This window comes from Opisthocomus hoazin, chromosome 7 (assembly GCF_030867145.1).
Source record: "Opisthocomus hoazin isolate bOpiHoa1 chromosome 7, bOpiHoa1.hap1, whole genome shotgun sequence".
In the NCBI taxonomy this organism is placed as follows: Eukaryota; Metazoa; Chordata; class Aves; order Opisthocomiformes; family Opisthocomidae; genus Opisthocomus; species Opisthocomus hoazin.
The window spans coordinates 13,130,472-13,154,038 of NC_134420.1; the positions used below are offsets into that span (position 1 = coordinate 13,130,472).

General features: G+C 39.8%; 1 protein-coding gene across 4 annotated transcripts in view; it reads left to right on the forward strand.

Moving 5' to 3' along the window:
• The window catches only part of SBF2 (SET binding factor 2), a 288,684-nt gene that overhangs the window by 142,933 nt on the left and 122,184 nt on the right, over window positions 1-23,567 (forward strand). For all 4 annotated transcript variants that reach the window (XM_075425154.1, XM_075425157.1, XM_075425158.1 and 1 more), the window contains exons 7-8: window positions 21,836-21,968; window positions 23,250-23,358. In XM_075425154.1, coding sequence (XP_075281269.1) covers window positions 21,836-21,968; window positions 23,250-23,358 — 242 coding nt within the window. The remainder of the gene's footprint in view (window positions 1-21,835; window positions 21,969-23,249; window positions 23,359-23,567) is intronic.

The window sequence follows — 23,567 nt, forward strand, 5'->3', positions numbered from 1 at the left end:
AGCAAATAGAAGTAAATTATTTTCCGTATTTCCATGGTGGGACATTGACAGTGATTTTTATCGTTTTAAATAGTCACAGAGCCAAAACCCATTACTGTTATACAGTGATAAATCCATTCATAACAAAGTGATGGGATCATATATTAACTATCATAGCTGTTTATAATTTTTTTGGGTGAACTGTCAAAGTGTACAGAAGCAAAAGAAATGCTGTATTTTCTCACTTTTTCAGCCATTTGATTTATTAGAAATTAATGAAGAATGATTGTTTTAATATTTTTGTTTTGATAATTAATATACTCAAATTGTTTTCTGTATTCAGAAACTTGTTTGGGGGAAAGATCTTAATTGCAACAGCATTATTTTAATTATTTTTTAATGAAGGTATGCTGCTCCATCTCTATTTGGAAGTAGATATTCGTACATGCAGAGGAATTTTAAACGGACAGACTTGCATTTTGCAGTTTTGCTTAACTTATTAAAACCCAGATTTTTTTTACATGGTTCTGTAGTTGTGCCAGTAACATTCAGCATACATTTTGCTCTCAGAAGACTTGAAATCACTGCTTAGGCTGGTAGTTCGGCAGGCTCTGTCCTTGGTTCTTGTAAGTATTTCCTTTGAAAGCTGATGTCAGGGCCCTGAGTGTGTCAGCTGCTCCCCGAACGCCTCCTTGCAGGGTTGAGCTGCCTGTGCTCAAGGTCAGCATTGATATAGCGCAGCTGTGAAACCTTGATTCAGACTGCTGAGGAAAGAGCTGTGTGAGAGATACAAGAAGGAGAGGCCTGTTGACCTTTTCACTTGAATGCTGCATTCAAGCTCAGGCCATGCCATTGGTCCTTGACTGAGCTATGTTGCAGCGATGCTTGTGCCTGGCAACATACCTCTCTGAGCCAGACCCTTACCCATGGACTGGATATCCTGGCTTGATCTCAGGCCTTCTTCTGTGGACTTGCCTGGTGATCACTGTGACCAACCTGGCTGCTATGGCTGGACCTGATCCTGACCCTGCCGTGTTGACTTGATTTCCTGTCTTGACCTTAGACCTTCCTCATCAGTACGAGCTTGTCTGGCTGTCTCAATTTTTGGCTGAACCTGGCTGCTCTCAGCAGACCTACCCACCTCATCTTTCTTTGGGTACCGTGGGACTCCACCGCTTGTTGGTGAGGACGCTGCCCCTTCCCACCTTGTTTCCGTACTTTGCACCTGCCTTGCCTTCTGTTGTGGAGCAGTGTGCCATTGCTGGTCCCTGGCAGCTGATAGTTCTTCAGTTTTCACTGTTTACCTTCCAAAAGTCTTGAGAAAGTAGATACTTTGATATTAGTTGCTCACAATAAGTTTTGATCCCTTTTATACTAAAAATCAAGGTTTGAAAGCCCTACGAAAGATGCAGACATGCAGCTCTACCTGCCTGGTATAGTTTAATCATGAGGAAGAGATCTTTCTTGATCTTAAAATACACACACTGGTCAGACTTTCAGCATGCTACAATAAAGCGGACTTTGTCTGTTAACAACCTTTCCAACGCTTTATTACCTCCCAGTGCACTACCTCAGAAATTACGATGTGAGCTACTGGAGCACCATTGTTTATGTATCACAAAGATAAACATCCCACAGTACAGCAACTGTTGACCTATGGAGAATACAGAGAAATGATCTGGTGAAGATTGTGGAGGATGAAGCATTAAAGGACTGGGGACATGTGAGCAATCCAGCATTTTCTCTATGAGGCCATGAAGCCTTAGCATAAGGCCGCAGAGCCTTAGCATAAGGCCGCAAGGGCATCTAGAGGTCAAATGGTGGTATAAACAAGGAAATGAATGCAAAGAAAATCAGTCCAGGATACTGAAGCGGAACTTGCCACCTGCAAGAAGGCCACGAGCACAGTGCGTGAACAAGTAATGCACACCAATCATAATCGGGTTGCTATGTGATTTAATTTGATTATTGCCAATGAGAGATCGCCGCGTATGTAATGGGGAATATAAATGTGAGCTATCTGGGGCTAATAAACGGCTTGTACCTGATCACATTGATCGTCGTGTCGAGTCCGGTTCATCCTCCGCAACAGAAGATCATCTGTAATTCTTTGTTTCAGTTCTAAGTATGAAGAATCACCGTGCTGAGTCAGAGCTCAACACCACTAGACAGGAGAGATTTTCAAGTGTGAGGTATTTTGCTTTCCTGAAGGATGCTGTAGTCTGCTGACTGTTACAATTTAGGGTGCAAATTAGTAGACACACACATACCGAAAGAGTGCAGTATTAGCGGTGTTGTCAAAGGTGAGTGATTCAAAAGGCTGTTAAACTGCATCCTATGTAGGGGAGAGGCTGAAAAGTTAGTGTCACATGTAGCATAAGAGCAAGAGAACCTGAGTGCTTGGGAGAAGAGTGCGCTCTCATGCGAGATCATAAGACACTGCCCCAGGTGTCCTCCAACATAAGTCCGTAGCTTCATTTTTTCTTTTTTGATAAGAGAGGGCTTAAATACCAAGGTGGTGATTTTCTGGAATTATTGGTTCCAAACACCATTTTGCATTTCTGATAGTCGGTAGGAAGGATTTTGCAGATATTTTGCCTCTCCCAGAAGCACAACCCAATTGTGCAGTTATATGCTTGTGAGATTGGTTTCAATCTCCCTTCTCAGTGACACAAGAATTTGACTTTCTTCTTGCTGAGCGAGCATAAACTACTTTGTTGCTCCTTCACAGATAGTCTGACTTTTTCTGTTGCTGGTTCTTTTAGCTTTTTAGAATATGTAAGTCAATTAGAGGAACTGCATTCTGGACTTCAGTGTCATTTGACAAAGATCCCAATTGTATTAAAAGTATTTCACTTCCTGTACTCAGAATGGAACTAATTAAATAATTCCTCAGTTCACAAGAGAGTAGAGTTCAACACAGAATAACTCAATGCTGTCTTAACTGCAAGTCAAAGGGTACATGTTGGCTAGTGGGGTGATATAGCAATGACGCTTGCTGCTAGCTTGTTTTTCCAGTAAAATAGATGTACTTGGTCTGTAGTTAAACACTGAGATAATTATTCATAAAAAAACATGAGGTAAGCAACAGAACATAATGTCTATTTAGCTGCTAATTACTTCTGTTTATATTATTGTTCATAACTTAAAATAAATTTTACCTTTTTTCTTTTAAAGAATGATCAAAACCAGAAATTTCCTCTGTTACCCCAGTACACAGCGAGGTTGGACATTTATGGTATGTGAACCTACAGCACTTGGCAATCCTGGTCAGTGGAAGGTTGTCTGCAATAGTTTGCACTTGGGGAAAGTAAAGCTGGTTGTCTCAAGTGAGCTTGCAATTACTCCTTCACAGAGGGGACAGGTGGCCGAATTCCTTCACTCTTACCTTGATGGAGGAGCTTCTGTAGAACTGTAAATAATTTAGGTTGTAGTGGACCTCAGTAAGTCAAAAGGTCCAATCCCGTACTCGTAAGTAGACCAACTTTAGAGTTAGATCAGGTTGATCGTGCAGACATGGATTGAGGAACAACTGATGTGTATTAATGTTTGGGATTTTGAGTACTTCTTCAGACTGTGGTCGAAAATATGTGAGAAGCTCTTCGTTTAATGTCTGTAAACGTAGTATTTTGGCACATGGCTTAATCTGTAACAGTCAGCTTTGTTATATAGCTCAGCCCATTCTTGGTCAGCTCTCTCAAGAGACCTGAGTCTAGAGCTGTTTTTCAGCCTAGTGTCTTGCTGAACTGGGATATTCATGGCTACTTATTAAAGTCTCTTTGACTTTACTTTATAGTGACAGTTATTATTTTATAGATTTGCACTCTCATCTGATATACCTCAAATAGTTCCTAAGGCAGATGGATCTTGCATGGAATGACGTCAGGATCTGTGGAACCATGTCAGGAAAACAATAGGAAATAGAGTCAGAATCTCCTACTACTGTGATGAAGAATTTTTAGATAATATTTGACATTTTATACTTAAAAAACTTCAACCAATGAGTCATTGTAAATAGCATTCTCATTTTCATGTAACTTCTGTGCAAATTTTACAAGATTATATAATAACATTAAAATATAATTAATTTTACCATGCTTATTAGAAAATACCTATCCAATCAAAAAGGTAAGAACTGAATTATGGTGTTCCTCAGGTTAGCTAACTTTCATGATAGCTAGTTTTTAAACTGACAATACTTGTAGGACATGCTATGCTTTATGTTTTTATTCTAAATGAAAGTAAAAGTAGTTCTACTGCTTAAAAAGTGTAGCCGCCTTTAGAAAGCATAAATCCCAAAAATAAGCCAAAATCTGAAAAGAGTATTTAAAGTAGGGATCACATTATTACTCATATTGGCTTTTAAAGGCTTCTTTTTGAATGTAGGTTTTTCTGCTGTATTTTATCCTTTTATTTTGCTCCATATCATGGAACATACGTGTTACGATTTGCTGATTTTTATACTAACATTGTTCAGAGAGAGGAGTTTGTGGATACACCTGCTTAAGCTACAGAAAATGGTGAGCATCAAGAACAAACTAATATAATAAGGTCATGAATCAATTAAGGCTGGAAGATTAAAAGTGATTTCTAACTATAGGGGGAGAAAAATTCTGAAACACCTCCTGTTGTGAGTAGTAATGACAAGCAGTATCACTGTATTAAGATGAAGCTTGATCAATTTGGGACTGTCTGATATAGTCATGATGATAAAAGGCTGGACTCTTTCCCTGTTTATAGACCCTTCAGTCCCATATTTCTAAATCCAGGATATGTTAACTTACCCAGAATTTTTGCTTTTGACTACATTTGTTGACACTTTGAGGAATATTTTCTGTATGTAATAGTTTCTTATTATTTTAATTCTGCTTTAGGGGAGATACAATGTTCAGCCTCTGAACTTTATGCCAACAGATGACTGTATTGAATTACTGTATAAATGGGAAAAGACATTCCTGATAAATATATGTGTGTGTTTGTATGGCTGGGAAACATTATGAAAGGGTCACTGCACAGACAGCACGTGAGCTGGCTTTACCTTGTTGACTAAGAAAATCCTAGTGTCCTCAACATAGAGCAAGAATTTCTATTTTAATACTTCATTATATTCAGAAATAATGTAAGGGCAGCTAAGCAATGAGAGATTTAATCTGCACAGCATATGAAATGACCAAATGCAGCATTTTCAGCACAGTAACACCGATAACTGCGAGATGCACTAAGCATTGATGTGGTGCCCTTTCCACATCTCATATTTGTTATGAGGCTTCAATGGTATGAACCAGAACTTTTTTTACCTCTGCCAGGTTGTTTAAATACTTCTTACCCAACTCACTCAATATCTTTTCTTTCCATGAGATGTTATATATCGTGTGATGGGAACATATATACCCTTTGTTGGAATTTAACAGCCTGTATTATTAAATTAATACAGTTTTATTGAAGTATATAACCAAGAAACTTCTAATCAGTCTTTGATCTTAGTAAATTGTGTACTGTCCAGCCTATGGAACCTGCACCACATGTTGAATGAGTGGATGCTGCTGGCTTATGTTGTAGTTTCATCTTAAATCCCAATAGCCAGTGAACTGTGATTAGCTCTATAACCCAGCAAAAGAGAATTTGCCGTTCAAGCTTTCCAAGTAGATTTGTCTAGTCTGTCAAAGAACAAATAGAATACCAAGGGATTTGATGTAGTATTTACTGCTAATGGGCCCTTACTGCTGCAACAGCAAAACAAAAAGAAAGTGTTCTTTTAAATACTGTTGGAGATAAAGGGATATTGTGATAGTGAATTTTGTATAGGGACTCTTCTGTGATCCCAAGTAACTTCGCTTTGTGAACAGTCACTGAGGCTTCGTTTCCACAGCAGCATAAACCGCCTGGCAGCCAATCCCGTTTGGGAATGTCTGTTTTCAGTTGCACAGTCCTGCCTCATCCCCGGTACTGAAGTGGGCCTTGGCTTACCCATGCTGAGCTATTTTATCTTACCAAGTTAAGAGAAAATATTTAGAGGGTGGAAGGAGGGAAGGTCACATCTGTTTTCTGTCAGAAGTCTCAGGTTGTGGTTTGATGCTGTGGTTAAATTGATCCAATAGCCAAGTGCTGCCACAAGAACAGATACATCCCTCTTCCAGCTTGAACTAGCTCACCTAGGACTCTTATGAGCTTTAATGCAGCTGTAAAGAAAGCAGCAGCAGCAGCTTGTGGGTGGGATAAGACCATACCTTTCAATGACAGCCATTAGAGCACCTTACAGTCAGATAATGTCAAACTATTCCTTCAGTACCTGCTTCTCAGTGTTTTTACACTTGCTTGGTGTGTGTGGGTACACCGAGAGCTGTGTTATTACCAGTGCAATGCTGGTGCTGTGATGCCAGGCAGCAGCAGACAGGATTCTGAAATATTTTGGGAGGCGGTGACCAGTACTTCTTGTCATTTTCACTGTTCTGTGAAACAACAAGTAAGATGCTTGCTTACTTTTTCTCCAGACCAAACTAGTATTACTAATGCCTCTTTTAATGAGACAAAATATGCAGTAGTTCATTTTATGCAAATTATAAATCTCAGAAAGAAAAGTTATGTGATATAAGTAAATGCTACTGTTAAAGTGAAGAAACCTAAAGCTGTGTATTTGATAAAGTGCTGTGGTTAATGAGCTGGTTTTTAAATGGAAGCTTTTGAAATAAGATGAAAAAGAATAAAATCATATATTACTGTTACGTTACTTATAACAATGAGGGAAATTTCTTAAGCTGTTAAGTGAAAATTTCGTTTGGGATATTTGAGAAGAGAGTAATTCTCTATTTTACATAGAATCACACAATTACAGAATGGTAGGGGTTGGAATGGACCTCTGTGGGTCATCTAGTCCAACCCCCCCGCCGAAGCAGGGTCACCTCGAGCAGGCTGCGCAGGACCTTGTCCAGGCGGGTCTTGAATATCTCCAGAGAAGGAGACTCCACCACCTCCCTGGGCAACCTGTTCCAGTGTTCTGTCACCCTCAGAGGGAAGAAGTTCTTCCTCATGTTCAGATGGAATCTCCTGTGCTTCAGTTGGTGCCCATTGCCCATTGTCCTGTCGCTGGGCACCACTGAGAAGAGTCTGGGCCCATCCTGTTGACACCTACCCTTAGGATATTTACAGGCATTTATAAGATTCCATTCTCAGTCTTCTCCAGGCTAAATAAGCTTAGTTCCCTCAGCCTTTCCTTGTAGGAGAGATGCTCCAGTCCCCTCATCATCCTCGTAGCCATCCGCTGGACTCTCTCCAGTAATTCCTCGTCTTTCTTGAACTGGGGAGCCCAGAACTGGACAGAGTACTCCAGATGGTGCCTCACTAGGGCAGAGTAGAGGGGGAGGAGAACCTCCCTCGACCTGCTGGCCCCACTCTTCTTAATGCACTCCAGGATTAGCATTGGCCGCCTTGGCAGCCAGGGCACACTGCTGGCTCATGGTTAACCTGTTGTCCACCAGGACACCCAGGTCCCTCTCCACAGAGATGCTTTCCAGCAGGTCAGCCCCCAGCCTGTACTGGTGCATGGGGTTGTTCCTCCCCAGGTGCAGGACCCTGCACCTGCCCTTGTGGAACTTCATGAGGTTTCTGTCCGCCCAACTGTCCAGCCTGTCCAGGTCACGCTGAATGGCAGCACAGCCTTCTGGTGTGTATCCACCACTTCTCCCAGCTTTGTGTCATCAGCAAACTTGCTGAAGGTACACTCTGTCCCTTCATCCAGATCATTGATGAATAAATTGAACAAGACTGGGTCCCAACTACTGACCTGTGGGGAACCCCACTAGTTACAGGCCTCCAGCTAGACTCTGTGCCACTGATGACAACCCTCTGAGTTCTGCCATTCAGCCAGTTCTCAGTCCACCTCATTGACCACTCAGCTAGCCCACACTTCCTGAGCTTGCCTATGAGGGTTTTATAGGAGACAGTGTCAAAAGCCTTGCTGAAGTCGAGGGAGACAACATCTACTGCTCTCCCCTCATCCACCCAGCCAGTCATGCCATCACAGGAGGCTATCAGATTGGTCAAGCATGATTTCCCCTTGGTTGGCTACTCCTGGTAACTAACCTTTTTTCCCTACACTTGCTTAGAGATGACATCCAGAATGAGCTGTTCCATCCCATTTCCAGGGATGGAGGTGAGGCCGACCAGTCTGTAGTTCCCTGGGTCCTCCTTCTTGTGCTTTTTGAAGACTGGAGTGACACTGGCTTTCCTCCAGTCCTCGGGCACCTCTCCTGTCCTCCAGGACCTTTCAAAGATGATGAAGAGTGGCTCAACAATGACATCTGCCAGGTCCCTCAATACTCGTGGGTGCATCCCATCAGGACCCATGGATTTGTGGGTGTCCAGTTTACTGAAATGATCTCTAACCCAGTCCTCCTCAACGAAGGCCAGGTCTTCCTTTCTCCCTTGCCAGATTTAATTCCAGGTGGGGCTTAGCCTTCCTTGTTGCTTCCCTGCATGCTCTGACAATGTTCCTGTACTCCTCCCAAGTGGTCTGTCCCTCTTTCCACATTCCGTGGACCGTTCTCTTCCATTTGAGTTTTGCTAGAAGCTCCTTGCTCATCCACGCGGGTCTCCTGCTTCCTTTGCTTGATTTCTTATTCATGGGGATGCACTGATCCTGAGCATGGAGGAAGTGATGTTTATATAGCGATCATCTCTCTTGGACCCCCCTGAACTTCTAGAGCCCTGTCCTGGGTTCGGCCAGGACAGGGTTAATTTTCACCAGAATCCAGGAAGGGGCACAGCCGGGGAGGGCTGACCCCACCTGGCCAAAGAAAACAGGGTATTTCACACCATGTGCTGTCATGCTGGGTTCCAGTAGGGGGGAGCTGGGCGGTGGGAACTCACTCGTGGCTTGGGAGCTCGCGGTGCCAGTTCGGTCCGGGAGAACGGCTCTGTAGGTCTTGCGGTTTGTGTTGTGTTTTCTCCTTATCTGTGTCGTTGTTGTTCCTGTTGCCTTTGTTTGCTGTTCTGTTAAACTGCCCTTATCCCGACCCACCAGTTTTCTGCTGTTTCTTTCCATTCTCCTCCACACCCCGGCGGGGGGAGGGGCGGCCGCGTGGCACTTTTGTTGACGGCCGCTGCCAAACCAGAACAAGCCCTCACCCATGGGATTCCTCCAAGTAGGTTCTTGAAGAGGCCAAAGTTAGCTCTCCTGAAATCCAAGGCTGTGATCCTACTTATTGCCCTGCTTTGTCCACACAGGATCCTGAACTCCACCATCTCACGGTCACTGCTGCCAAGGCTGCCTCCAGTCTCCACATCCTCAACCATTCATTCTCTATTTGTCATCACAAGGTCCAGCAGCACACCTCTCCTTATTGGCTCCTCCACCACCTGTGTCAAGAATCACAGAATGGTAGGGGTTGGAAGGGACCTCTGTGGGTTATCTAGCCCAACCCTGCTGCCAAAGCAGGGTCACCTCGAGCAGGCTGCACAGGACCTTGTCCAGGCGGGTCTTGAATATCTCCAGAGAAGGAGAATCCACCACCTCCCTGGGCAGCCTGTTCCAGTGCTTCATCACCCTCAGAGTGAAGTTCTTCATCATGTTCAGGTGGAACTTCCTATGCTTCAGTTTGTGCCCATTGCCCCTTGTCCTGTCACTGGGCACCACTGAAAGAAGTTATCGTCAATGCTCTGCAAGAACCTCCTGGACTGTGTGTGCCTTGCTGTGTGGTCTTCCAGCAGATACCAGGGTGACTGAAGTCCCCCATAAGAACCAGGGCCTGTGATCGTGAGGCTCATTTCAGCTGTCTGTAGAAGGCCTCATCGACTTCCTCTTCCTGGTCAGGTGGCCTGTAGTAAACACCCATTATGGTGTCACCCATATGAGCTTGTCCCTTAATTCTCACCCATAAGCTCTTGACTCTTCTTCATCCACCCCAAGGCACAGCTCGATACATTCCAGTTGCTGGGTCAACTCCACCACCTCTCCTTGTTGGCCTGTCTTTCCTAAAAGGTTTGTAGCCATCCGTGACAGCATTCCAGTCATGCGAGCTGCCCACCATGTCTCTGGCCCTGTGATCGCACGCAGATCTCTAGTTCTTGTTTATTCCCCATGCTGCATGCATTGGTGTAGAGGCATTTCAGAGAGGTAATTGAGCGTGCTGATTTCCCTGGAGGGATGAAAGAGGATCTGCCAAAGCCATGCCCACCCTTAAGGTGGTTGGTCTTCTGGTTCTCAAACTGGGAGGCAGCTAAGGAACAATTGTCACTGCTCTGACTGGTTACACTTACTTCCCAGTTGGATGCGATGGCTTGAGCATTGTGACTTCGGACCCCTTCCTCCCCTATTTTTTAGTAGACTTCAGAAAACACTTCACAGAACAGTGAAAACAAACTCTTGTTTTCCAGAGATGTGAGAAATGTAAAGACCAAAAAGCAAATGTCTAGTAAAAAAAGAAAAAATTCAGAAAAGGCAAAAGAGGCTTACCTCTGCTTATATAAAATACTGAAACAGATCCTCTTGGAACAGATTACTTTTCTTTCTGCTTTTGCTGGTATGAATGCAGAAATAGCTTTTCTTGTTATTCCAAGGCAAACTTGATAGCAGTGAAGTCATAGGACCTTGCAAATCTTTAAATTTCAGAGCTTCAGTTTTAATACTTGTGCTGAAGAGGAAAGAAAAAACAGTTCTATGGAAATTTCATTCCATTTGTTTGTGTAAAATCATGTTTAAATTATTGCTGCTTAGTTGCAATGTGGGCTCAGTTATCAGTATCTCAGAAGGTCAGGAAAATAGACGATTTTACAAAGAAAGACTTTTTAAAGATTACTCCATTTTGCAGAGAATCTAAAAATGATCTATTAAGATAATAAAGCTCCTTCTTTCACTTTTCACGGTTATGGTGTTTCGCAGTTTCCTGAACTGAATCTGTGGTTTTATGCTCCATGAGTGTGAACCTACAGCGTCTGAAGATAACTCTTAACAGAATATCCTGGTCCAGCCACCTCTGTTCTTGTTGTCTTTGCATTTGTTTGATTCTGTTAATATAATGCTTCAGTTCTTATGTCCCTTGAGAAAGACTTTGTAGTCCTTAGGCAGGAAACAGATCCGTTTGCAGTTTCTTGTGTATCCTTGGCCATTTTTCCTGTGTACAGTTCAAGAATGACAATATTCTTCTCATTCTTACATATTTTCTTTCTAAGGATCATAATGGTATTACTCTTGCTCTGCGTTGTTTTGTCAAAGGACGTTTTGTTAAAGAACGTTTTTCTGGTTTAAATGGATCCAGTCAAATTAAGAGTATCCATTTGCTCCATCAGGATTTAATTTGCGGTATTTCCATGAAGAATAATTTACAATCCATTACATATGGCAGTCTTTCCCATATGTTGCACTGTTCTTTTTCGTATTGCAGCTACTCATTATTTTGTGGGTTTAATTCTCTATTTTACTTATCGGTTGGCTTTTTTCTTAGCTATAGGTGAAATACACGCTTTTAAAATTTTATGTAAATAAATAAGAAATGTGTTTATCTGGAATTAGTCATTCTAGTTTGGTTTAAATCACTCGAGACTTGCTGTTTTATATGTAGCTGCAAAGAAGACAAAAATATCCACCATCACGGGAAAAAGTCATTAGATGTTTTCATATGCTTCTTGTGTTATTGAAAGTTAAATCTACCTGTGAGCATACTTTTGCATATACCTTTGTGTTTTCAGAAATTCTGGTTTGTGTGTTGTGCTTATAAGTAAATAAAGATCAATGTTTCAAGTCAGGATTTATGATATGCTGGTATCTGGAAGTGGGCATCACTATACCAGGTTTCTGTTGCTACCTAGCTAACGTGGCTAAGTCCCATAAAAAGGCTGTCATTAACATGTAAAAGTTGTTAAAGCCTTATTCAGAGACAGTTCTTGAGTAGTCGAGATTGACAATGAGTAATTTAATTTTGATTTGCAGGTTCCCTATTAGATAACATACATTTTCTACCTAGCTTGTATGCAGAATAATTTCCAGTAGTCTCTAAAAAGTCATGGTTATAACTTTGCTTTCCATTCATCCTACCATGGCTTTGAATCTGTGGCCAGAAACGTTAATATTTCTTTGCTGTAATAATTTTCCTGATTTCTAACATGAAATTTTAAAAACAAATTGGGTTGTTTGAAATTTTTTAATGTTCTTTCTGAAGTTTAAAATGTCTGTTGGTGGCTTAACAGAAATCCTCCTTTACTTGCAGACAGTTTACAATCTATGAATCAATTTGGAGAGCTGATAAACTGCAGTATCTGTTTTTGTTTACTTAAATAAATCAGCAGCTGCAGATAATTTCTCCTTCATATCAAATTATGATTTTAGGTTTGATATCAGAATAAAGAAAGTTAATTTTGGCTAATTCAACTGCTATAAATATATTTTATAGCATGTGCTTATTTTTCCAACATACCTTTCGATGTATGTGGGAGAGAAGGTTTCACAAAATATTTGGTGCAAACAAAAATTTCATTTTTCTTAAAGGGGCAGTTCTAAAGAAGAAAGTCACCCATGAAAAATTCTAAAAATGTAGGAACATATCAGTATCACTCTTCCACCTCTACTTAGGGAAATTGGACAGCATTTCAATTCATTAGTATGTATCCGTTACCCCAGTCCACTCAAAATTCTTTTACAAAATTCTTTCATTGAGTTTTGGTTAATGCAGGCCTATGAGGATTTCACAGAATTTCTGTATAACCCAATATTAGTCGTGTACAGGATTACTGTTTATCTCTACTTACGACTTTCTCAGGGCTGGAATACTAGATTGTGGGATAAACATCCAAACTAAATAGCTTTCTATTTTAGGTATCTTACTAGATATCCAAGTAACTAAGCAGTAACTGAGATGTGAAGTGAGGTGTGATCATAAATAATATTTCAGCAGAATAGACTATTACTCAAATGTTAATGACTGCATGCATATAGGGACAGACAGTAAGAGAGCATAAACTTCTGTTTTAAACTGGCAGTTCAATATTGAGACGTATTTCTTGCCACCCTCCCTGTAGGAGAAAAAAATTAACCCCATCTTTGATTTGCGTGAAGATTATCTCCCCCTTAACAGCTGTGAATTTAATTTTATATGCAAACCTACTTTGACTGACATTGTCTTGGCTTTTATTCTTTACTGGAATTTGGTTTTCATGTGTGTTCAGATAAAAAAAGAAAAAAATACAAACCCAACATTTAATAGCCCAAACTCTCTCAGCCTGTCCTCACAGGAGAGGTGCTTCATCCCTCTGATCATTTTTGTGGCCCTCCTCTGGACCCACTCCAACAGCTCCATGTCTTTCATGTGCTGAGGCCTCCAGAGCTGGACACAGGACTCCAGGTGGGGTCTGACCAGAGTGGAGGAGCGGGGCAGAATCACCTCCCTTGACCTGCTGGCCACGCTGCTTTTGATGCAGCCCAGGATGCAGCTGGCCTTCTGGCCTGTGAGTGCACACTGCCAGGTCATGTTGAGCTTCATGTCAACCAACAGCCCAAAGTCCTTCTCTTCAGGGCTGCTCTCAATCCATTCTCCACCCAGCCTGTATGTGTGCTTGGGATTGCCCAGACCCATATGCAGGACCTTGCACTTGGCCTTGTTGAACTTGATGAGGTTCACACAGGCCCACCTCTCAAGCCTGTCAAGGTCCCTCTGGATGGCATCCCTTCCCTCCAGCATGCCGACTGCACCACACATCTTGGTGTCATCAGCAAGCTTGCAGAGGATGCACTCAGTCCCACTCTCCGCATCTCCAACAAAGATGTTATGCAGGTTATGTTTTTATTATTCAAAAGGTATTACTATCATGTAATTCTGGCATTTACCTCCCTGCCATGTGAGTATTTTCTATATATGAAAGCTTTATTTGTCTGGTTTTGCTTCTGTTGTCTTTTCTGCTTTATTGAGAAAATTCAACACATACATACAAATCTTGAGCTTATCAGTCTCACTTTGGATGTGTATAGCTTTAAAACTGTGCATATGAAATGGTTCTGCGCTTCTGTCTTTCAGTGATGAAGAGCTTATTAACTAAATATTTCATTATTAATTGTCTTTAGAATCATAGAATCATAGAATGCTTTGGGTTGGGAGGGGCCTTTAGAGGTCGTCTAGCCCAACACCCCTGCAGTAAGCAGGGATATCTTCAACTAGAGCAGGTTGCTTTAGCTGTATCATTGTCTCTGAAAAAAAATTTGCTGATCATGTTCACTCAGTGTATTGGCAGAGTTGTATTTGAAGGCTCAAGAAATCCAGAGGGCTTTTGCTGCTCCTCTTAAGTAGGTCTGCAGAGGGATTTAATAAAATTGGTAATAATGAAGTGATATCAACACACAAATGACAGACATGACCGTGTGTCTTTCTAAGTAGGTCATATACTGTGCTTAATCCCTGTTTCCTTGTTCCTGTGTAATTTTGTGTTCGGATGACAACAATCTGCTTGACTCAGTGTTGACACAACACAGTTGATGTTAGACTTTGGGGGAGCAATAGTCATAGGAATATTGATCCATCAGCTGAAGAGATCTTTTTACCTGTATACTTGTTTTCACAGTCTCTTTGATATGCTGTTTATTGATCAGTTGGCTTTTATGGCATTTATACCAGAATCTTTTTGTATGGTCCTCATGTTCCTTACCTCTTCCCACCCTCCCCAGAGGCTGGTTTGTAGAGAAGCCTTCGTTCTGCCCTGCTTCTTACAAAGAACACGCAGTATTCATGGTTCAGATACTGAATTGCCTTCACTTCAGTTCCAAAATCAAAAGTTTATCTCTAAAAATGTGTTTTGATTTCAGTACTGCATCACACCCATGTTTGCTTCTGTGTGCTCAAAAATTAGTACGAATACTTTATTCATGAAATGTTTGATTCTTTGAGGGAGTCTTTGCTGAAGGCTATGTGCTTCAGAGACTGCTTCTTTTCCTCCTTAGTCTGACAAAGACCAAATAGATTAATCTCTTGGGCATTTTTCTGACTCATTCTCTGTTACCCAGCCAAAAAGCAGGATAAATTAACCCTCACAAAACTCTCTGCTGGCACAGCTATATTGCTCCCCATTTGTGAGCAAGTCTGGCTATGATTTAATCATGTGGTGTGCAGTGCAGTCCTACTCTAATAACGGAACTGCATAGTTTTCTAAATGTGAATTGATCCTGAGCTGAGTGACATAGCAATTTTTGGGGTCTGTTTAAACTGCGTGTAGCTGATTTGAGGTACCATGTAATTTTTAGATTGACGAATGCAGTTTGGCAAGGATTACCTATATGAGTATTGAGTACAATTGTTGCCTCTTATTTATTAGTTAAGCTTGTATTTTGTTCATGAGCAGTGCTATGCAGCTACATCTAAAAATAAAAATGAAAAGAGTTTTGTTTTTCTCTGCTTTGTTTTCCCAGTTATCTTTAGAGCTTGACACTGCCTGGCACAGAACTTGTACTATGCACTCTCCAGTGGCCTTTCAGAAAGGCTTTTCAGTCTCTGTTGAGCCATTTCCTGGATTAGCCTGGCTAAGTTGTGGATTATTTTGTCTGTTAAGTTTTCTCTTGTATCCAATAATTCAGGAATGGCATATTGGTGTAATAATGTATTCTTATGTTTATAACTCTTTACAAAAGTCTGAAGAAGTTAGTGATAATATTTTCATTTCATGCGATATAGAGGCCAGTTAATAATTTGCAGAGTACACTTTGTGTTTGTTTTTTTTAATGGTGATTAAATAATTACTTAAATTTTAAAACAACAGGAAGCAGGCAGAAGGATACATTTGTTGATGTAGGATGTCAGATAATTTAGTACAAATTACTGATTCTTTAAATACTTAAAAACAGTGAAGGTCAGGAAGCCTCCATTCAAAATCTTCCAGCATATGTGTAATATTTTACAGGATGTCTGTCTGTCCGTAGACTGCAAAAGAGTAATCTGTAAAGATCAGCTTGTTTGTTGTTTTTTGTGTTGTGTATTTATGCCCTGACAAATTAGCATCGGATGTAGTGTGGAGTCTGAAGACCAGTATATGGTTCAAGGTTACAGACAGACACGATTGTGTCTCGTAGCATGAGGAAACTGGGCTCAGGCTGTTATTCGGAACTGTTTGTTTTTGGTAAACAACATGCAAGACTTGAAACAACACCTTGGTGCCTTGGTCAAATAATTTAATCGAGGTTTTAAATGGCTTACAAAAGGAAAGTAATCAAAAGTCTTATTATTTATAATTTGTTTGATTCTATCAGATAAAAATTTCCTTCACAGTCATTATATTGCTCATATTCTTTAAAATATGTTTTCCAAAGTATGTGTGGGGCAATAATTTTGTATTGAGTTAGTGGCTGTCTTCTTGAAAATTAGAAAATTCCAGATTAGATGTCTGTATTGTACACTTAATTTTATCTATTTTATATTCTTCTGTATTGCATACAAAGCATCTGAAAAAAAAAAAAAGGGAGGGAGAGAAGGAAGGAAAACAACTGGTACCAAAGAAGCTGTCTGGGCTGTACAGTTTTTTCAGTCAGTGAAAGTGGGTGTCCTGGGTTTCACTGTCCAAGTGGGTTTCCGAATTAAGTAGCCTGTTTTCAAGAAGTTGCTCAATATTGGTGATCAGAATATTGGTTGCTCAGTACTCGTGATCAGAAATAGCATTTCTATTATACAAAACAAAAAAACCCACCAACCCAAAACAAAACCCCCCAAAACTTCAGAACATCTTTTTAGGTATAAACTTAATATTTCTCAGGCTATGAAGGAAAGAAAAGAGTAAGAGCCAGTGAAGTTATCACTTTAAACTGGCTTTTGTGAAAGATAACCTAAAGAAATTACCTTGGTTGTTTCTTGGCGGTTTTTTTTTGGTGTTGCATTTCTTGTAAGTTATCTATGTATTTTTATATGAGCTCTGATTACACAGGACAAGTCAAATACTCTCATTGTGATATATTCATTTGTATTGTTAGGTACCTTGCAGAAATGAAGAGAGTTTTTTTTCAAATGCAAGCACTCAAGATTCTTAGTGTCTTTTTTATGTTTCTGCTGAAATGTGACCAGTTTTGATGAGATGACTTTCTGCTATTTATTCGTTCAGGACACGGAAAATAACTTTTAGATGGAGATTCAATCCATTGAAAATTCCAGGTTCAGCTTGAAGTTAAGAACATATATAAAGTTATGTCAGTTACATTAGGTAACTATCTTGTATTTCCCTTGCATATTTCTTGTGCGCATTTGGACTTCGCCCAGATGAGCAGACAGGGTGTGCAGAGGATCTGTATCCTGCACTTGGTTCTCTGCTGCCCTGCGGAGATGCTCCTTGTACAGGGATTTTAGCCAATGCTAGACTGCAGAGCAGTAATACACACAGTTCACAGCGGCTTTTTTGGCTTTTTCCAAGGACCTGCTAACTTGGACGTGTGACAGGGATTGCCTGGAGAGACAGTGTTTCTTATCCCTTCTCATATGTGAGCAGCTGGCCAGTGGGCTTTCCTTGCTGTATCACCAGCCTCTCTCCTTGCTTTGGTGGTGGCTTTCATTTGCCCCTGTTCAAACTCACAGGGAAGGCTGGATCTTTCCCAGTGTCCTTACTGTTGTTTTTCCTGCTATTGCTTACAAGATCTGCTGATTTATGAGAGGTGTGTTTAGATGCTCTTGATTTTGGTCACTTCCCTAAGTTCTGCAAATAAAGCAATGTTTTTGTCTAACTCAGCAAAGCTGGGGCTACATCTGGTGCATTCATATCGCAGCAAATATTTCAAATTCATCTTCCATGACCAGTTAAAATGTAGTAAACATCTAAGAGACCGACTAGCGGAATGTAATAAAACCAGGTTTGCGCTAAATATTCTTCTAAGTGGCATCAAGTTTATACATGGGAGAGTTGCTAAAAATAGTAATCTTAAATATCAAATTATGTTGATGCTGATTAAGCTACAATGATAAATGCCTTTGTGGAGTACAAACTGAAGCTTTGTCTGCAGCCATTAATATGCAGCAAAACCAGACTAATTTCCTTAGTGAACCTTTGAAAGCCTCACAAACTGTATCATCAGTGCTCAATAGTTTAAATTTTAAAAAGAAAAAAATTGGTTTATTTCTTCTTTTTTTTCCCTTTCTTTTTATTCCAGTAAGTGTTGCCTTACAAGTGTACTGCCTTTGTCCTCCAAAAAAACCTTGGGAGGAGGGTAGAACTTGTGAACTGCAGGCTTACTGTAGTTGACTTCAGATGACAAACCTGTTGTTGTTGTACTGCCCCCCCCCCCCCCCTTCGAGTGTTACAGAAATGAAGACCTTATTTTTCTGGTTACCAAGATCATACCCTATTAGGTAGAAAAGTTGAACTTCAGTGCTGAGTTTTGGCCTGTCTTCTAACATAGTGTACATGAACTTGTGTTCTTAAAAGAAACTGTCAAGGAAAAAAAAATTACACTGACTAGACATCCAAAATTTTCTGTAAATTGGAGACACTTACCAAAATCAATTTCTTACAGTGGTAAGGATAAAAGTCAGATGTACAGGTTAAAGCTATATATGAGCATGAAGATTACCTATATTAACTATACAGCAGTGTATCATTTTAGTGGTCCCTAGGAGACTGTGTCATCTCATGCTTTATAGCCAATGTGTTCTCATTTTTTTTAACAGAACAAAAAAAAAAATCAGTGTAACCATAATATTTTGTTTTGGCTTCATAGACGGGTATCACCACTAGAAAGTCAGAATGGTTTATGCACATCTTTTTAGAAGGCCGGTGTTCAAATACTATGAAGTACTTGCAGGTGTCCTCCTAATACAGAAGCAAAATCTGGATTTCCACGTCATTCATATATTTTGTTAGTAAAATTTTTTGCATTTTTAAGTGGTCAGTTATAATGTACTATTGAGAATTCTGTATTTTTTTGATATCTGATGAGGAAGCCCATATTCAGGAGAGATTTCAAGTGAAAAATGCTGAAACTGGATAAGGTAATAGAATTAACATATTCCTTCTAGACTGGAGTCGTGATAATCCACAGCAAGGTAATATCATATAGCTAGAAAAAAAATGGTGATTTTTTTACACAGCCTGATTTCAATGTAATTCTTTCAGTAAAGGAATGTTTTAATTCTTTGTAAAACACAGTCTAAATTCAGTAACATCCAGAAAATATTTTAGAACTGTTACCTCTCAGCCTAGGTTGCAGTTTTAAGATGAGTAGAATGGAAAACAATCTCTTTCGAGATTTTTTAGTTACAGATATTTTGATCACAGTAGGTTGTTTTTTTCAGAGAATTTAGTTGTACCAAATGTTCTGCATATTTGTGAGTTTTTTAGGTATTTTTTTCCTCAGTAATACCTGCGAGAACATTACAGGTTTATAGAGGATTGTTTGAGAATTTTTTCATCTGATTATAGGAAAAAAGTGGCAGATGTTTAAAAAAAAAATACATTCCTAAATGTCTTAATAAGATATTTGGTGTGGAATGAAATGGTGTAAAAAGCCCACTTAGCTTGAAAACAAAAACTTAGTTTAAAACCAAAAGTATACTCAAAAACACTCTTTTAAAATCTTCTGGGAAAGGAACAAGGGCAGTTTTGCACAAAAAGGGCAGTTCAAGTTTTTAATATCTTGCAAAGATTTTTTCTTAAAAAAACAGCAGTTTCTAACTTTGTGTTCAAATATATACATACGCGCGTACATACATACACAAGAAAGGACACTATTTCAGTTTAGCTTCTAACCATTCACTGGTGAGTGCTTTTTCATTCACATGAGGAAACTAGTTGGATTTTTTTTTCTTTAACACTATCCTTACATTGTGTGTTGCAAAGCAGTTGTCTTATGCTAGCACAATGGTAATTATGCCAGTGGCATAAATAGGAAATATTTGCAATAGTAACTCACTCAGTGTTATAACAAAGCCTTCTGTCCTTGAGTCTTCTCAGATCTCTGCCTTTGATTTTATGAGTCTGTCCTTAGGATTCTTGGAGAATGGAATTTAGAAGCACAAGCTATTACATTACTGTTTGACTTGTTCATCCTGAGAATTAAATCTTTTTCTCAACAACCCTCTCTGAATACTTTTCCCTTTATATTTATGAACCAAGCTCCACTCCAGCAAAGCAAATTTTCGTAAAATGTCATAGAAAAAAAAAATTGGAATAAAAATTACTTAAGCAAAACAAAGTGTTAATTATCATATGCCTATAGTGGCTGTCCGTAGTCACACTTCTTACTAGGAAGATTATTGTGAGATAAACAATAGCTTTGTAAAGGTAACACAGACTGTCTTACTAATAACAAAAGCTGTGTCCTCAGGGAAACATCATACATTCCAGCATGTTTCAGGAAATTTCATAAATTTCAGCATATCTTTCATATCTCAGACATGTCTGCTTCTCAGGATGGGACTTTGTTTAAAAGGAAATGTATTTTTGGTTTTCCGTGAAAGCACATGGTTTTGTGTCCTAGGTAAATTATATTGTCTTACAAAAAAAAAAAAACACCCAAAAAATCCCCATCTGATTCATGAGTCTTGCCCTAAATCTTGTGGGGCTTGTTTAAACAGTCAGCTCTTCTTCAGCATATCTTTCTAATGACATATATGGTCTTACTGCCCTTTTTAACCCTGGTGACTCCTAGAATGCTCTCCATGAATAAAGTATGAATGATTTACTAGGAAGTCTTTGTAATTTTCTTTAGAGCTTAGCAGTGTGATTACCCCCCCGGAGATACATAATGGTTTAAAAGTTAAGCCTGGATCAGTGGTCAGAATTGAATTCTAGATCCACAGAAGGCTATGCAGGAGATACACATAATACTGTTTTAAATCACTATTAAGCACTGTTGGGATTTGTGCTGAGAAGAGGAAATCCTTCATAGAATCTTTAAGGTTGGAAAAGACCTCTAAGATCATCAAGTCCAACTGTCAACCCAACACCACCATGCCTACTAAACCATGTCCTGAAGTGCCATATCTATACGTTTTTTGAACACCTCCAGGGATGGTGACTCAGTCACCTCCCTGGGCAGCCTATTCCAATGTCTGACCACTCTTTCGGTAAAGAAATTTTTCCTAATATCTAATCTAAACCTCCCCTGATGCAACTTGAGGCCATTGCCTCTCATCCTATTGCTAGTTAGTTGGGAGAAGAGACCAACACCTACGTCACTACAACCTCCTTTCAGGTAGTTGTAGAGAGCAATAACGTCCCCCCTCAGCCTCCTCTGCTCCAAACTAAGCAGCCCTAGCTCCCTCAGCCACTCCTCATCAGGCTTGTTCTCTAGACCCCTCACCAACCTCGATGCTCTTCTCTGGACAGGCTCCAGCATCTCAATGTCTTTCTTGTAGTGAGGGGCCCAAAAGTGAACACAATATTTGAGGTGTGGCCTCACCAGTGCCGAGTACAGGGGCACGATCACTTCCCTACTCCTGCTGGCCACACTATTCCTGATACAAGCCAGGATGCCGTTGGCCTTCTTGGCCACCTGGGCACGCTGCTGGTTCATGTTCAGCCCGCTGTCAACCAACACCCCAAGGTGTTTTTCTGCCTTGCAGCTCTCCGGCCCCTCTTCCCCAAAGCCTGTAGCGTTGCATGGGGTTGTTGTGACCCAAGTGCAGGACCTGGCACTTAGTCTTGTTGGACCCTGAAAGTGGTATTGAAAGGGAAATATAATACAATATATTTGAAATGTAGAAATACATTCAGGTAGTATTTTAGCAACCAGAAAAATAGAAAGGAAGCTGCACTAGTTAAATAGAGGTAGAAAAATGTGGGGTTTGGCAATTTATGCATTTATCACATGCTTTTTGAAAAATCCTCCAGAAAGTGGTACATTTTAATGTAATTTTGATTCTTCTTTTGGCACATTGTTACAGTGGGGTTTTGTTTTCTTTTGTTTTTTAAGGTATTCAAAATGTACTCAGCTTATTCTGTGCTGTACTTACAGAAAATAAGGTTCTCTTTCACTCAGCAAGTTTTCAGAGGCTCAGCGATGCCTGTAGGGCTCTGGAGTCTTTGATGTTTCCCCTCAAATACAGGTGAGTTGAGTTTTGATTCTATGAACTCTTTGACTGGTTTTATAACTTACATTACATTGTCCTTAACAAAAGGAGTTGTGCTTTGTTTGTTCAAATAAGCACAGGTTTTCATGATTGTATATACAATACCTAGTCTATACACATCATTAACAAAAATCTGATTGCGTCATGACAGTGGAAACAATTAAAGGAGAAACATCTTAACTACAAATACAATAGAAACCCGACTCACAACATCAACTGAAGGCTAAAACTTGACAGTGATGATCCATGAGTAAATGCGCAGAAAAGGTATGGGGGAGAGATAAGAACAGCCTGCCAGTAAGAGGAGGTGCATGGCAGGAGAACAAGAGATTGGGGTCATAAGCTGAAAAAGGGGAGAAGGAGGTTTCAGACTGTATGCAGGGAAAACATGTTTTATTGTGAGGATAACTAAGCAGTGGAAGAGAGAGCCTATGGAACTTCTGTCCCTGTAGATTTTCAGAACCCAGCTGGACAGAGACCAGGGCAACTTGATCTGGATTCAGACTTGACCCTGCTTTGAGCAGCTGGTTGGACCAGATGGTCTCCTGAGGCCCTTTACAACCCGAAAGTTTCTGTGGTTCTAAGATAACAGCTACAGTAGCTTGTATCACATTTTTAAGTCACTGACAACTGTCCACCAGAGAATGAATTTAAATGAACAAATTGATCCTCTCTGAAAAGCTAAATCTGAATCCAGCATTTTGAAATGGAAACGTAATACAAGCTATTTGGTTTTTTTTAGGAAGACAACATCTAATTCTGACTCATCTGTTTCAAAAGATGCTTGTATTTTAATAGCATGCTTTTATTTAAAATATTTCAGAGATGGCCTTCATTTCTGTATAGAATAAGAAGAAAAAATGGAAAGTGTCTGGCCAAAATCTAGCTATATTTTTAAAATGAAGGTATTATCTATAATGTTAGTGCCCTAGTTACCTAAAAGCTGTGGACAAATACAATGTCCATATAACATAAATGTTACAAATATAAATAAGCTTCTCTTATTTTGCAAAATACTCTTGTTTACAATAAATTGTAGATGCTATAGTATAATAATAACTGGAGTTTACATGACATGTTCTTTTAACAGCATGGCACTTTATAAAGAAGTGCTGAGTTAATACTTTCATCTTTTGTATTTTTAAGGTACACGTATTTATAGTAAATTTCATATGCAACAAGAAGGGTTTTTAAAGGAAAAAAATGCCCTGTGTGAAAGGATGGTCAAAAGCTTTATTTTATTTATTCTTTTCACAGTTATCCCTATATTCCAATTCTTCCTGCACAGCTATTGGAAGTTCTCAGCTCACCAACACCTTTCATAATTGGTGTACATTCTGTCTTACGAAATGACATTCATGAGCTTGTAAGTATGTTTACCCAGCATATTCATAGTCACAATGTCATCTATGATGTTTAGTTGCAGAGCTTTTCTGTGCTTCAGAGATGTTTATATCATCAATTCATATACGTTTAAAATATTATTGTAGAAAGCAAGGCAAGACTATCAGGAGGAGAAAAGAGAAGTAGCATCAATTCTTTTCTAAATACATTAAGACTATGAAGAAGGCCAGT